This window comes from Schistocerca piceifrons, unplaced genomic scaffold, assembly GCF_021461385.2.
Source record: "Schistocerca piceifrons isolate TAMUIC-IGC-003096 unplaced genomic scaffold, iqSchPice1.1 HiC_scaffold_2521, whole genome shotgun sequence".
Lineage (NCBI taxonomy): Eukaryota > Metazoa > Arthropoda > Insecta > Orthoptera > Acrididae > Schistocerca > Schistocerca piceifrons.
Window position 1 is genome coordinate 3759155 of NW_025728467.1, and position 16820 is coordinate 3775974.

Below are 16820 nucleotides of genomic sequence, written 5' to 3' on the forward strand. Positions count from 1 at the left end.
ACGCAACACAGAATATTTCCATGAGTTAGCGAGTTTTTGGAAGTGTAATAGTATTGGCACATATGATAGACTTTGTACGAAATGGACTTAAAATTAGTTCATGAAGTTTAGCTATTGCAGAGCTTATAACATGCAGCACCAGTGGGAGGACTTTAAAAAAGCTTTGATAGTTTACTGGGAGTATATGCTAGCTAATGTGGAGAACGGTTTTGTTAATTTTTGTAAGAATCATTTGTCCTACCGCTGTGATAATTCAACACAAAGGATAATCATTAAACTATACTTATGCTAAGCCAAACCCAATGTAAGTTGAGAATATTGCTTGAATTTTTGCCATCATAAATTTAAATCCTGTCTGCATTTACGATATATATAATCTATAGAACGGGTAGTATGAAGACTGAAAGTGTGTTGCGACAAACGAAGCGATAATGTTGAGAAAATAAAATCATTCTACAGGAAGCCGAACACAGTGCAATAGAGGCTCTCTAATGGGGACTGCTGCCTAATGTGCGATGGAAATTAAGTGAAGAATTTCTGAAAAACCTATCTGATTCTATTCGTGAACTCAGTATGCTGGAAGAAACAGGTATAGCGATTAATGTCTCAATAGGAGGACTGTATCCTCTACAGATGTGAATTTCCATCGCTGTAGACTGTTAGGTCAAATGTGAAGGGGAGTGTAGCCAGCTACAGTGTAAGAAATGTGGGAAAGTAGAAGACCAGGAGTTGGACTACAGGAGTAAGGGATATAATTGTAGAATACGAAATGCAAATAATCAACTGTTAAATGTGATGGCAACTTGCAGAGTTATTGTGTGTGATAGAAACACTATAGAAGAATGATGATCTGGTTTCTTAACAGTGTTTCACAGGCAGAAGCGTGTAGGTGAAACAAATGGTGAACAAGTAGTGCTGATAAACGTAGATAATTTTGATGCCGAGGCCTCAAAGCTCTCTAAAGATTATTGATTGCCGATTTGGATGTTCTAGACAAGAATGATCTAGGCAGGATAAGTTCAAACTCCATCCACGGGCAAGCCACTGATATAAATGCCACAATGCACACAAGTGATAGATTTTGAATGATTGGAAAAAGTAGCAATCGAAAAATAATTTGTGGAATTGAGGGAGCTTTTTAATCCTTGCGTCCATTAGCAACAACTCTCGCGAAGCATAGGATTCCAGTCTAAACCCAGTCACCTGTGCGTCAAAAGCCATACAGGTTACCCCACCTATAGCTAGTAATGGAAGGGTTGTTCACCAGCAATCACCGAGGAAAGCACAAGTCCATAGGGTACACCATTCGTAAGAGTGTCTAAGATGTCTTCAGATAGAAAAGGAAATATCACTTCTCCTTTTATTACAGGTTCCTCAATGCATGTACGATTACAGACAGATATCCAGCACCAAGTACTATGGAAAACATAGGGTACTTGGCGCAATGTAAATATTTTTCCACATGGATATTATCAAGTAGATGTAATGCAGGAGAAAACTGTATTTATAATTCCTTTGGGTCATTCTCAGTATCGGTGAAAGCCATTTGATTCAGAAAATGATCAGTCGCGTTTCAGTGAGTGTTGGATGGATGAGGCGATAGAAGTGTATAGTGTATCTCGACGACATTACTGAATTTGCAAAGGATATAAAGCAAGGAATTTTTTAAAAGGTCCATTCTTCATGCCTCATATTAACGATATAAATGACAGATTTTGCACTGAAGCAAGTGAATTATTTGGAACATGTAATTAGCGAGTATGGAGAACAGATTAGTGAAGGCTGTGTGAAATATTCTATCTCTTCCAATGACTAAGAAGATACAGTGGTTTCCAAGATTAGCAAATTGCTATAGGAAGTTCACGCAGAGGTTTCCTATTATGCCATGATCACTCATTCACTTGATGAATGAAGCTTTGCAGTTTCAATGAACAGCAAAAACGTCAAACAACAATTGAAAAATTAAAAGAGTTGCTACCAACTAGTCATGTTATGGTCCTCCCAGAGGTCTGTGAAAACACTTCCCTGATAGATTTTAACTGCAAATACAACTGTTAAAGTCTTCATTGCTCAACTTGCTCAACACTAGTGTGTTGTCAGTTGAGCACATGAGACCATGATTCTAAAAACATTGAGAAGAGTCGCTTCTCAGTCTTTTGACTATTTGTTAGTACATATAGGACCCACAACCAAATGAGCCCTATTCTCCAAGAACAGTGGAGTCATGAGATTATTAACCAAGAACATGATGACACAAGTTCCTGACCTCCACCCCCATTCCGTCCCCTCCCGCCCCCCTACCCCAGGGGTGACATTGAACATACACAGTAAGCACAACTGTATCAGCTGAAACCTGACACTGCTCATACCAGTGGTTTTCTGGTTCGTACATGCCCACTTATAGACTTCTGAAATACCTGTATCTGTCTTCAAAGTTGAGTTCGAACCGGTATTCTGCCGATTTTGATCCAATGTTGCTGTTACAGGTCGCAGCTGTATCTTATACATGTCACATCTTGCATGTCACCAAACCACATGTATATTCTCATAGTACATTGTACGTGCACAATAATTACAATTCAGCTAACTGGTATTCCTCTTGTCATTGTATTTTTAATGCCCAGGGATGTTATTTTTGTATGTGGGCTACAGTCATGACACAGTTAGTTCTTAATACCTTGTCTTTATGTGAGTAGTGTAGAGTACATCTAAGTTTTTCATGAGAAGTGCGGAATACGAATCACTTTCAGATTTTCAATTTTAGTGATTGCTATGATTTGAATAGGAGTAACTTAAGGTCAGGAAACACGGTGTGATAAACGTGTACACCGACAGTGTTACGCACCATAAGACCCAAATGGTTAGTAACAGAAACAGTGAGGTGAGAAAACGAGAACGAATTTAACTGACTTTACTAGTATGCAGCAGGGAATCATGCTGACTGCAAGTGGACACTATTTTCAGTATTTATATGGGTACCCATAGGGATGGATTTAATATGAAAGATTCTTCACTTGACTATTAAAGTTATTTTTGGGTCAAAAAAGTACTTATCTTCGATGAACTCCATATTAAGTTAACGAATACATTCTGTGTCGCTAAGGGAGTAAGTGAAATTCTATAGAATATCCGACTCTGACCTTCACAAACATTTTCCTAGTCACAAAATTCCTTAGATGATGAAATTGAGGGAATCCAGAAGCGATAAATCTGTCGAACAAGAGGCGTTTCACCCTATACATTCTTCGAATTTCACGCTGCCTAAACATATTATTTTCTTACACTTATTCCTGAAAGCTTCCATAACTAGCTGGTGACAGCGAGGCTGCTGGAAGCTATGGGTAAGGAATCATGATTAGGAAAATGTTGGGAGGAATGTTGGTTTAAAAAGGATCTACGATACATATGCTGGGAATAACTGATATCTGGCATGTAGTAACTAGGAGATACATACCCGCTCAGATAATTTAGTGCATTAACGCAACATTCAGGGATTCGGGGAGGTGACCCTGGCTCAGATGGGCTTCTGCTATCGGATTAACTATGAGCGCTCTTTGGCCAGCCACCCTAGAGGTGGCTTTCCACATCCATCTGTGTAGATGTTGAGCTGTAGCCTCCATCCTGAGTCAGATACCTGCTACGTAAGCATTCAGAAGAATGTTCTCGCACTTAAACATGAGCTGTGCACTAGATGCAGACAGATCTGGCACGCAGATTCTGTCCCATAGGGAGTTATGCGGTCAGGAAGTCAATCTGGTCACCAGCAGTCACTAAGATTGCTTCAGTGCATATAACGATGTCGATACTGAAGGGGACTGATAAAACGCAAAAGTGAAAAAGAAGAACTAGGAGTTACATAATATTTCAGTTCTGTGGGAAGAGAATGAGTTGGAGCCTTCACTTCCTATGGGATGCGTGTGCTACATTAAATTTAATAAGATGGGTTGCTCACTGGGACCACTTTATACGCTCTAAGGTTATTAAACCTGAACTCGAAAAAGTCTGTTAAGTGTTGGGATACGAAAGATAAGTTGAATGTGAGGATACAACAAGGGCACTAAACGAGACTTGCCAAGGATCGGTTATAGAAAGAGGCTGACCTTCATAAATTGTCCTATACATAATATTCTTATTTATTTCCAGACTGCAATTGCGACACATACCACTCATCAGCAGTATCAGCACTGCAGAGTCCGTTTACCTCGGGTGTATACTGTTCCAACACGTTATTTTTCATGCAACGTATAAGTTACATATACTCTTTTCAGCACATTCCAAAGACCTTTGTCAATAACTTACTCACTGAAGCGGCGAGTGAAAATTTGGCGTAGTGGATAACGCACCTGCCTAATAAGCAGGAGACCCGGATTCGATTCCTGACCTTGGTACAAATTTTTACTTGCCTCTTCAGTCTGTATACGCAAAATCATAACTCTTTGAGACCAGAGAAGTCTCTGAAGTAGCGTCATTTCATTTATTAAACGTCAGGATATTTTGTCAAGTATGTGAACCTACATATTTAATCTAAAATATCTAGTTGGCAAAGTTTTTGAACAATGGTTGGGACTGCCAGGTACTGTGTTATGTCTCTAGCTGAATGGTTTTTTTATATTATTATTTTTTTTTAGTTTTAAGTGTGAACTAAATGAAGACACTTTCATGTCAGTAACGTTCATATTTTCCATTTGAACTTATACACTCCTGAATGGTTGACTTTATAGCATTGTTGTAGGGAGTGGTGTGTGTTTTGATGCTTATTCCCAGCTTGAACTTTCGACATGAACATTTTATATTATCCGATAATTTCGTCAATATGGAAACACTGGTACCATTTGTGAACCATTAAACACTAGCCATTCGGTAGGAACTGAAGAAGGGAATTCAGTAGTAGTCAAGATAGTCTCTACTAAAAGAATAGCTAAGTGTCCAACAAAAATAACAGCATTTGTATAAAAGAAACAGCCAACCAGCTAATGTCTGTCCTAATGAAAAACCCCAAATAATATTGAACATTCACTTGACGGAAGGAAAAAACGTTTCGCCCCATGGTAGCACAAATGCAAATAAATTGTAGTCACTACCAAATATCCATAAAGAGACAAACCCTGTCATTCCAGTTGTATAAACAGCCTTGCATTCTGACTAAAATATGTGATTTATATACTTATTCAGATGCTAACATCCCAGACCATTTAAAACATATTTTGATGGAAGAAATCAACGTGTACACCAACAGAACAGTTGGTGAGACCATGTACCCGCACATCATAATACAAATGCAATAGTTATGGACGAATTTTATTAATTCTAACACTCCCACAGTTATTCCAAGGTCTATGAACCATCCATGTACTAGAATCAGATTTAGTAATGGGAAATTACCTTGCTGGTACAATGGTTAATATTTTACTACACCATACAGATAACTATTTTCGTTATAACCATCTCAAATGGATTTAAAAAATTAAATATTTCTACAGATATGTAGATGAGATACTAACATTACAAGGCCAATCACAAAAATAAATAGATATATTCCACTGAATGGAATAAATTACTCAAAAATATTAACAATATGGAGACGATATATTGTTATTCACAACATGAAGAAGAGGCTCACTCAAAAGCACTGCTAAAATATTGAATTTTAGCCCAATATTCTTCTTCTGGAATAGAAAACACACACACACATTCCCACAAGAACAACTCACACATACATGGCGACTACCTCTGGGCGACAGAGCCTGGTTTAGCATGGGTCGGGTTCCGGTACTTACAGGCAGTGACCACGTCTGTGTGAGTTGTCCTTGTCTAAATATGTGTGTGTTTTCAGTTTCTGAAGAAGGTCTTCGTCTCAAAGCTCAGTATTCAGGCTCTTTTTTCATTGTGTCGATCTGCAACTCAATGCCTGCTATGTGTGGTGAGTAGCAAGCTATTCTTCCCATATTGTCATTGTTGGATCATTATTTTCATAGAAAAACGTATTTATAATCGATCATAAGCACAATGTTGTTGTTGTGGTCTTCCGTCCTGAGACTGGTTTGATACAGCTCTCCATGCTACTCTATCCTGTGCAAGCTTCTTCATCTCCCAGTACCTACTGCAGCGTACATCCTTCTGAATCTGCTTAGTGTATTCATCTCTTGGTCTCCCTCTACGATTTTTACCCTCCACGCTGCCCTCCAATACTAAATTGGTGATCCCTTGATGCTTCAGAACATGTCCTACCAACCGATCCCTTCTTCTAGTCAAGTTGTGCCACAAACTCCTATTCTCCCCAATTCTATCCAATAACTCCTCATTAGTTATGTGATCTACCCATCTAGTCTTCAGCTTTCTTCTGTAGCGCAACATTTGGAAAGCTTCTATTCTCTTCTTGTCCAAACTATTTATCGACCATGTTTCACTTCCATACATGGCTACACTCCATACAAATACTTTCAGAAACGACTTCCTGACACTTAAATCTATACTCGATGTTAACAAATTTCTCCTCTTCAGAAACGCTTTCTTAGCCATTGCCAGTACACATTTTATATCCTCTCTACGTCGACCATAATCGGTTATTATGCTCCCCAAATAGCAAAACTCCTTTACTTCTACAAGTGTCTCATTTCCTAATCTAATTCCCTCAGCATCACCTGACTTAATTCGACTACATTCCATTATCCTCGTTGTGCTTTTGTTGATGTTCATCTTATATCCTCCTTTCAAGACACTATCCATTCCGTTCAACTGCTCTTCCAAGTCCTTTGCTGTCTCTGACAGAATTACAATGTCATCGGTGATCCTCAGAGTTTTTATTTCTTCTCCATGGATTCTAATACCTAGTCCGAATTTTTCTTTTGTTTCCTTTACTGCTTGCTCAATATACAGATTGAATAGCATCGGGGCGAGGCTACAACCCTGTCTCACTCCCTTCCCAACCACTGCTTCCCTTTCATGTCCCTCGACTCTTATAACTGCCATCTGGTTTCTGTACAAATTGTAAATAGCCTTTAGCTCCCTGTATTTTACCCTGCCACTTTCAGAATTTGAAAGAGAGTATTCCAGTCAACATTGTCAAAAGCTTTCTCTAAGTCTACAAATGCTACAAACGTAGGTTTGAATTTCCTTAATATTTGTTCTAAGATAAGTCGTAGGGTCAGTATTGCCTCACGTGTTACGTTTCTAGGGAATCCAAACCGATCTTCCCCGAGGTCGGCTTCTACCAGTCTTTCCATTCGTCTGTAAAGAATTCGCGTTAGTATTTTGCAGCTGTGACTTATTAAACTGATAGTTCGGAAATTTGTCAACACCTGCTTTCTTTGGGATTGGAATTATTATATTCCTCTTGAAGTCTGAGGGAATTTTGCCTGCCGCATACATCTTGCTCACCAGATGGTAGAGGTTTGTAGGGACTGGCTCTCCCAAGGCTGTCAGTAGTCCCAATGGAATGTTGTCTACTCCCGGGGTTTTGTTTCGACTTAGGTCTTTCAGTACTCTGTCAAACCCTTCACGCAGTATCATATCTCCCATATCTTCTTCATCTACATACTCTTCCATTTCCGTAATATTGTCCTCAAGAACATCGTCCCTGTATAGACCCTCTATATACTCCTTCCACCTTTCTGCTTTCCCTTCTTTGCTTAGAACTGGGTTTCCATCCGAGCTCTTGATATTCATGCAAGTGGTTGTCTTTTCTCCAAAGGTCTCTTTAATTTTCCTGTAGGCAGTATCTATCTTACCCCTAGTGAGATAAGCTTCTACGTCCTTACATTTGTCCTCTAGCCATCCCTGCTTAGCCATTTTGCACTTCCTGTCGCTCTCATTTTTGACACGTTTGTACTCCTTTTTGCCAGTTTCACTTACTGCATTTTTGTACTTTCTCCTTTCATCAATTAAATTCAGTATCTCTTCTCTTACCCAAGGATTTCTACTAGCCCTCGTATTTTAATCTACAGTTCATAACCAATAGATTGTGGTCAGAGTCCACATCTGCGGCTGGAAATGTCTTACAATTTAAAATCTGGTTCCTAAATCTCTGACTTACCATTGAATAATCTATCTGAAACCTTCTAGCATCTCAAGGGGTCTTCCATGTATACAACCTTCTTTCATGATTCTTGTACAACCTTCTTTCATGATTCTTGAACCAAGTGTTAGCTATGATTATGTTATGCTCTGTGCAAAATTCTACTAGGCGGCTTCCTCTTGCATTTCTTGGCCCCAATCCATATTCACCTACTACGTTCCCTTCTCTTCCTTTTCCTACTGTCGAATTCCAGTCACCCATGACTATTAAATTTTCGTCTCCCTTCACTACATGAATAATTTCTTTTATCTCCTCATACATTTCTTCAATTTCTTCATCATCTGCAGAGCTAATTGGCATTTAACTTGTACTACTGAAGTAGGCGTGGGCTTCGTGTCTATCGTGAACACAATAATGCGTTCACTATGCTCTTTGTAGTAGCTTAGCCGCACTCCTATTTTTTTATTCATTATTAAACCTACCGCTGCATTACCCCTATTTGTTTTTGTATTTATAACCCTCTATTCACCTGACCAAAAGTCTTGTTCCTCCTGCCACCGAACTTCACTAATTCCCACTATATCTAACTTTAACCTATCCATTTCCCTTTTTAAATTTTCTAACCTACCTGCCCCATTGAGGAATCTGACATTCCACGCTCCGATCAGTAGAACGCCAGTTTTCTTTCTCCTCATAACGACATCATCTTGAGCAGTCCCCGCCCGGAGATCCGAATGGGGGACTATTTTACCTCCGGAATATTTTATCCAAGAGGACGCCATCATCACTTAATCAAACGGTAAAGCTGCATGCCCTCGGGAAAAATTACGGCTGTAGTTTCCCCTTGCTTTCAGCCGTTCGCAGTACCAGCACAGCAAGGCCGTTTTGGTTAGTGTTACAAGGCTAGGTCAGTCAATCATCCAGACTGTTTGTTGCCCCTGCAACTACTGAAAAGGCTGCTGCCCCTCTTCAGGAACCACACGTTTGTCTGGCCTCTCAACAGATACCCCTCCGTTGTGGTTGCACCTACGGTACGGCTATCTGTATCATTGAGGCACGCAAGCCTCCCCAGCAACGGCAAGGTCCATGGTTCATGGGGGGATAAGCACCATAATAAAATAAAAAAATTAGATGTAACTTAAGTAGCAAAAAAAGCAGAAAACGATGGTTACGATCCCACTTCAGTCCATCAGGTTTATGTTAACAACTTATACGTACATGTAAATAAAAATAAAAGACGAAATTACGCTAACACGAAAACGTGGTAACAAAAAAATCTCTGTTCACTGTTATACCACAGTGGCAAAAAAGTTTCGGATGAAAGCTGAGTTGCTAAACTCGTATATGGGAGAAATGTTATATGAGTTTCGAATGTGCCAGAAGATATACGTTTTCTTGGCTTGTCTTGACGACTGCTGACACTACTCCTTCAAGTGGCAGCCATCGCTTCCATCTCTAAGGGATTTAGTGCGCCCTCTGCAGCTTTCCGCATTATGATCAAATATTTGGTCTTAACTTTCTGTTGGATTTACTTTCATTTATTTAGCTACTTCACCCAGAATGTTTAAATGTTTCAGGTTCTGTCTCTAATGTAACCTAGACTCCTTAAAGACACTCAAAACAATAAACTTTGCAATGTGCCCGATATGTGATTTTTATGAATAAATAATAATGCTTGTAGTATTTAACAGACGTATTACAGCAAGGTCTGTCTCCTTAATTTTTTTAAATGGACATACGACGAAACAACCAAAATTTACCTACACATCATACTCAACAATTTATGAGTGATTCGAGAATTTTAGATTAATTCTCTGTGTAATGCAAGCAGCTGGCCTACTATAATTGGGGAACTTTTTCTTCAGAGGTAACGAAGGTATATCGGAGTGCTAGACGATGTTGAAATGGCGAACAGAAGAGACATCTTACGATCTGCAACACCATACCACACCATCTGCAGGTTTTTCGGGCTGACACCATTCACAGTGGAGACTGGGAGGTGTGAACTACGCATGACCACTGCTGGTACGCTGTACGCATCTGTTGCTCTCGTCATGAGCCTGGGAATAACAGGGCTTACGGTAAATTAGTTGCAAGCTGTGAACACGAGAAAAAAGAATTCCATCACTTTTGTGTGGTTGGCAACCTACATGATGACACACTGCGCCTGCATGGTGATGGCGAACGCCGAAGACCTGTTTAGAAACCCCCACAAGTACCAGAGGATCTTTACTCTGTTGTCGTATCGGGACAGTGGCATCCTGGAATTGCCCCATTCCTCCAGCGCGGCGGTGAGGATCTCCTGCAAAGTGGTGTACACAGGGTTTCTCGCTCTACATGTAGCTGCTCTGACGTTGGAATATCTGTGGTACGGAATGAAATGGACATATATGTTATCATTGTTCTCCAGTGTATAATACCTACAGCTGTTTCCAGGTATGTGGGGTTGGTTCTTCTTCTGAGGAGTGACTTACGCCAGCTCAACCAGTGTCTGAGAGCTACAGCCCAAGTGAGATGCCAGCGGCGACCACTTGCAGATCGCTACTGCAAGCTGAGGAGAGTCTACTCCGCACTTTGCCACCTGTCTCAGGAGGTTCTTTCAGCGCTCCAGGTACTGCTAGCTTTATCCGTGATGACAGTGGTGTGTAGTATATCCTGGAATGCAGTTGCCGTAGTCTTAACACAGCAGCAGAAACATACAGTGGTGATGCAGATTTTGCTTATATCGTGGCAGTCGTCACAGGTGTTAATGGTGGCAGTGGCTTCGCACGCGCTGTCCAGGGAGGCGGCGCAGACAGCTCCTGTCCTGTGCCGGCTGCTCATGGGTTCGACTCTCCGTAGCGCAGAAACGGTGGAGCTGCGCCACTTTAACCACCTGGTCCGCAGCCAGACTCCCACTCATGAACTTTACGGCTTCGTTCCCTTGGATATGCGGATGTTGGTGGCGTCCTTGTCTTTCATCATAACTTGTACCGTGGTTCTGTTAACTTTCTGGGAAGTGTTCTGAAGAATAAAGAAAAGTACAGTAGTTCTGGTGAACATGGCCTGCTATGCACTAAAATTCTATAGCGTTTTTGGTATGATTATGAGCTTGTACAGTACACTCATATTACATTAATTTTCACCTGAACCGCAAATAGATATTAAAAGTCTGTAGTATTGTAAATGGTATTACCTTCTTCTTGAAATTTTTTCTTTCTTAGCAGTGCACGACGAAGCCAAGGGCTACAGTGATGGACGGATTCAAGCCTGTTGTGCAGTTTATCCAGTTATAGTGTGGCTAGCTTCACTTAAAACCAGCATGTAACCTCCCATCTGTGGAAAACATAGTAAACAAATTAAAAGTGCTGCACTTTCTTCAATACGTAAAATTTTCACGCAATTGGTAATTATCAATGGCAAAGACTAAAATGATTTACTTAGAAATGGTATAAATTTCACGAATTTATAAATCTTGAAGCACATAATAAATTTTTGCATTTAAGAGAAAGATAAAAGTTCAGCCAGCCGTTGTGGCCGATCGGTTTATAAAATAAATAAAATAAAATAAAATATTAATTATTTATTAATTATGTATGATAGTGATTGGATGTAATTAATATTTGCTTATCTGGAACGTGGACGTTTAATTATTCGGTATCAGACGCTTGACAATGGCTTTTTCGTAAATGTAATGTTATTCGTAATTGACCGTGAATTAAGACTCAAATAATCGGACTTCGTATTTAAATCGTTTCCAAAGACTGCTGCAGTAGGTGCGGACTCAAATCTAAATCTCAATATTAGAATAATTTGCCAGCCATGTCAATACGTCATACAGAGGTGACTGTCTACTAAACATAAAAAATTTACACAGTTAGTTAAATCAGATATATTCAACGAATAAGCCTACAGTTAAATAATTCTACTTCCTTTCATAAATATAAATTCTTTACAGAATCGAGTGCCTAGTAGGATTGCAACTCGCAGTGTTCTTATATAACATCAAATATGGCGGTGTGCCAGTCAATGAAATATACGTGCTTCCCGCACCAGTTGTACAAGACCTCCCCTTCTTAAAGAAACATAAGAGTATCGTAATTGTGTTTTTGTTTTATCAGCGACACAGCGCTGCAGTTCTGTGCCATAGGCTTTATTTATTTGTCACAGATTAATTATTTAATTAAGATTTCGCGTTTCCGAGGAAACTCACGCACGGCATGCAAATGTGCCTTTATATTGCCCCCTGAATTGCGAGGCGAAAGGACACACCTGCAGGCGAGCAATTCACCTAAAGGCACAAGAAAATCTAAGTTATCTACAACTATTTACATGACATACATTATACAGTATATTATATACCAAATTTGAATGACGCGCGTGCGCCGTAAAAGTTCTTATGTTGGCCAAATAGAGTGCGCGCATGCGCAGAAGCGTCTGTGTGACTCCGGCACTGCCGTTATATCGTAAATTTAGATCACGCGGCACAGAATTGCAGTTCATATTGTTCGTGTGCGCGCGCATTTCTTAGTCGTTGCACAAAGAAAATATTCCACCAAGATTACATATGAAGACTACATTCTATGACAGGTAACTTAGTTTTAATATTACAATATTTGTTATAATACAATACAACTTCAGATTGTTGAATGTTCTTAGTTACATAGTATTGCATTGAAATGCTTCAAAGAAAAATGTCTTTTTGTTTCAGGTGCATTGACCTATACACATCGTGTCGTTATTACAGTTTATATTCCTCTGCTGCACAATAATTTTTCACAGGGTAGTGTCGTCGTGGTAAAGTTTTTTGATCACAGTAACATCGCTGTATAACAACGTGATTGATACATAAGCATGTCCATTTCCTATTTCCATTATAGTCGTTGTGATGCAGTTCGTTGTGACAAAAAGCATTGTTTATTACAGATCAGACGTGACCCGTCGAGTAATTGGTCCATATGCAGTTCGTTTTCGATATTCCGTTGACGCTTGGTTGCACAACGTCGGACGGCATATAGCTGGCGTCGATCCTTGGACAGTCCAGGTAAGTGTGTCCGTCACATTTCGAGAACATTCCATTCTCTGAAGTTCCAACCAAAATTCTTCCACTCGTCGTGTTGTTTTCTGGACAGGCACGTTGTGACCATTTAATCCAGTTAACATCTTGAAGTTAGATGTCACTAGACGATGCACCAATTACGCACTTTACATTTTCAGTTTTTTGCAAAATATAGCTCACCTAAATGTTCGTAGTTACTTATCAAAGAAATCGTTCATTGCGTTTACAAAGGTACGATGCATGATGAATGTCACTAACAGTTTCTTTCACATAGGTTTCTGCGTAGTTGCAGACTTAGTAATGTACGTTAATGTCCGTGAACAGTGGTTCACTACGCATTTTTTTTTTAAGTTTTTCACATTTTGGCACTCGTTATCGTTCAAATTTTCACATAGTTACAGTTACATTATACATCAGTTTAAAAAAAAACCATAAGTAATCATACATATACACGTCACATATTTTCTTAGCATAAACATAATACAGTTACACATAAACATGTTTACATCATCATTACATAGCTATAAATTATTACATTGTGTCACATTTGATTACATGAAGTGCAGATATTTACGTCCTCTTTAACGGTTTTGCTGGGATTTTATCGATGTTTTTTGTGATGTCATCTGAAATTAAGATAGGTTAGACACAACATTCATTACATCAGTAGGCAAGACCAGGCATTTTCACTACTCAATAAATATTCAAAATAATAAGAGACGGAAAACTCTTCGATTCCTCGCGTTTTGTGCGTGTGTGTATAGTGTCTGTGTGGCCTTGGCTACTGGTAGATGCTTTTCTTGCTGAGAGATGTGCGTCTAATCTATTTCTCGAAGTAAAAGATCGCTTCACAGATGACGTCTGTCGGTTCGTCAGGTGTCATACCGAGTCAGTGGTAACTACAGTCACAAATGTTCCGTGAAAAATTAATATATCATTCACTGCTACGTAATCATAAATTTTACTTTAACATTCAGTCTTCTCGATGGTAACGCGGCGTTGAAAGAAAAGTTCTTCTGTCTTCAACTGCGTCACTGGAACCGCTGTGTTGTAGCAAACAGAGTTTTGCGAGTTGCTTAGCAATGTTTTCATGGGTATGACTTTGACATTATTTAGCATGAAATGCTCTAAGATCTCGGTGTGCGTATAGCCCAATAATTTTGTTAGTTCTAGGATGTTGTAACAGATACGCACCAGGATGCGGTATGTTAACAATTATATAAGGTCCTTCATATAGCAGACGCCACTTAGCATTGCGTCGTTTGAGTGCTACAGATTTATGATGAGTAAGAAGTAGTACAAGCATTCCTACCTTCAATTTTTGTTTTCTTTTTATTATGTTTATGCGATGTTTGTTTCGTATCTGTGCGTGATGTGTCAGTGTAGTCAATACTTCTTTTATTTTCTGTTCAGGTGTGATTTCCCTGTCTGACAACTTAGGTAATGGTTCTGTTCATTGATCGTTCTGTTTGCAATTGAACATGATCTCGTTAGGTGTGTAATTTGTATTGTAAATATTTAAGTTATTGTGTACGTCTTCGAAAAGACTTAGGTAGGACACCCAATTAGTATGTTTTGATGAAATATAGGTCCTCATGAATCGGTTTAGTTGTCGGAAAAGTCTCTCAGTCGCGTTACATTGTGGACTAAACCTTGAAATAAATATACTTTTAATGTTATTGTCTTTCAAGAAATTTCTCCATTTGTACCCAGAGTAGTATGCTGCATTATCTGACAGAATTGCTTTAGGTTTTCCCACGTGCGTCAGGTAATCACTTGAGAATCTTCGTATTATAGCATTTGCAGTGGCGGATTTTAAAGCATAAAGTTTTACATGTTTAGAAAATATATCGTAAAAAGCTAAGATATATTTGACGCCTCCAGAGCTTGCTGGATGCGGTCCACTGATGTCAGTACACAGAATTTCCGGGGGTTTACTCGGTAAAATAGAATGTAAATCTGTTTTTGTGGATAAATTCTGAGGTTTTGATTTTTGACATATGACACATGTTTTCAGTTCCCTGTAAATTTTTTTCTCATATTGCTAAAATAACAGTATGTGCTGAGCTTTGCCAAACACTTTTTCGTCCCATAATGACCCCAAATTAAGTGTGTGTGCCAAATCAAATTACGTTCAGACTCTTTGGGAATGCATACACACCAGTTAGTAGCATTTGGATGTCGGCGATAAAATAACACATCATTGTGTAACTTGTAATACCTAGTCAAAGGATGATTGTGTTTCTTATACCAGTGAGGATCAGATTTTTGTAATTTAGCCATGTTTCTGCACATATCAATATAATATTGGTGATACTGCTTGTCTTGAATTAAGAGAATCCTGTAGTCATTTATATTTTCTAAGTCACTGTTGGTTTCATTCATACCTTGTGGAAGTTTAGAAAAGCGTCGGCAATGGTGTTGTCCTTACCTTTTATGTACTTAATTTCAAAAGAGTAGTTCTGAAGAGTAACTGCCCATCGTGATAGTCTAGGATGTACAAGTTTACAAGTTAACAAAAATGTCAGGGCCTGGTGATCGGTATAAATTACTGTATGTTTTCCAAATAAATAATAATTGAATTTCTTGAATGCCCAGACTATGGAAAGTGTTTCTAACTCCGTAGTGGAGTATGTACGCTCACATTCAGTTAGAGTACGACTTGCAAACCCAATAATTCTTATCTGTTCCTTTTCTTTATTCTTTACAACTTGAAATAAGCAACAGCCCAAGCCAGTACGTGAAGCGTCACAAGTCATACAAAAATCTATAATTGAAATCTGGATGGCTCAATATGTTTGCATTCACTAAAGCTTGTTTAATTGTATTAAAGTCATTCTGGCACTGTTCCGACCAGATCCAAACTTGATTCTTTCTGAGTAGATTTAGCAAATGATTACTGTTCAAAAGTGGTTGTGGTAAAAAACGTCTGAAAAATGAACATAGCCCAAGGAATGATTTTAACTGCTTTTTAGTTCGAGGGCTAGGAAAGTTTCTGGTAGCATCTAATTTACTGGGATCAGGACGTATGCCCCGTGAATTAATGATATGTCCTAAATATTTTATCTCACTGCAACCAAATTTTGATTTTCTAAGATTGGCTGTGACTCCAGCTTGTGCAAATTTTTCTAAAATTCTTTGAAGTGTGTCAACGTGTTCATTCCAAGACTGTGTAGCTATCAGTATATCATCTACATAGTGTGTGACTGTCTCAACTAAATCATCGCCAAGCACGGTATCCAGGGCTGTAATGAATACCCCAGAACTGACATTCCCGAAGGGTAGAACACAAAACTGATAGGTTCGCCCCCCGAACATAAATGCAGTATATTTCCGAGAATCAGGAGTGATACCTACTTGCCAAAATGAATTAGCGAGATCTATTGTGGAAAAATATTTTGCATCTAGAAATTTCTGTAATTGCTCTTCTAAATTTTCGGGTTTTGTGTGAACCGGTAAAATTATTTCGTTAATTGTTCGTCGTCTAACACTAGCCTAATGATACCATTTGATTTTTTGACAACAAGTAGAGGACTACAGTAAGGTGAGGTGGATGGTTCAATGACCTTCCAGTCTAACATTTCCTTTAATTCTTGCCACACAGCAGGTCGTTGAGATAACGGTACGTTATATGTCTTGAGGTAGAAGATCTTGTGAGGCTTAACTTCAATCTTGTACACATATGTGTTGATAACACCTAATCGTTTGGTAAAAACTTGTAAATATTTGGATAACACTTCCTGTAGTTTTATAAGTTCATGTACACTG

General features: G+C 39.0%; 1 protein-coding gene across 1 annotated transcript in view; it reads right to left on the bottom strand.

The window, feature by feature from the left end:
- The window catches only part of LOC124743721 (myrosinase 1-like), a 113257-nt gene extending 102420 nt beyond the window's left edge, over positions 1 to 10837 (bottom strand). The window contains exons 1-3 of the mRNA XM_047248887.1: positions 10715 to 10837; positions 10165 to 10316; positions 9944 to 10074 (exon numbers count right to left, since the gene is read on the bottom strand). Coding sequence (XP_047104843.1) covers positions 9944 to 10074; positions 10165 to 10316; positions 10715 to 10837 — 406 coding nt within the window. The remainder of the gene's footprint in view (positions 1 to 9943; positions 10075 to 10164; positions 10317 to 10714) is intronic.
- Positions 10838 to 16820: the final 5983 nt, after the last annotated feature.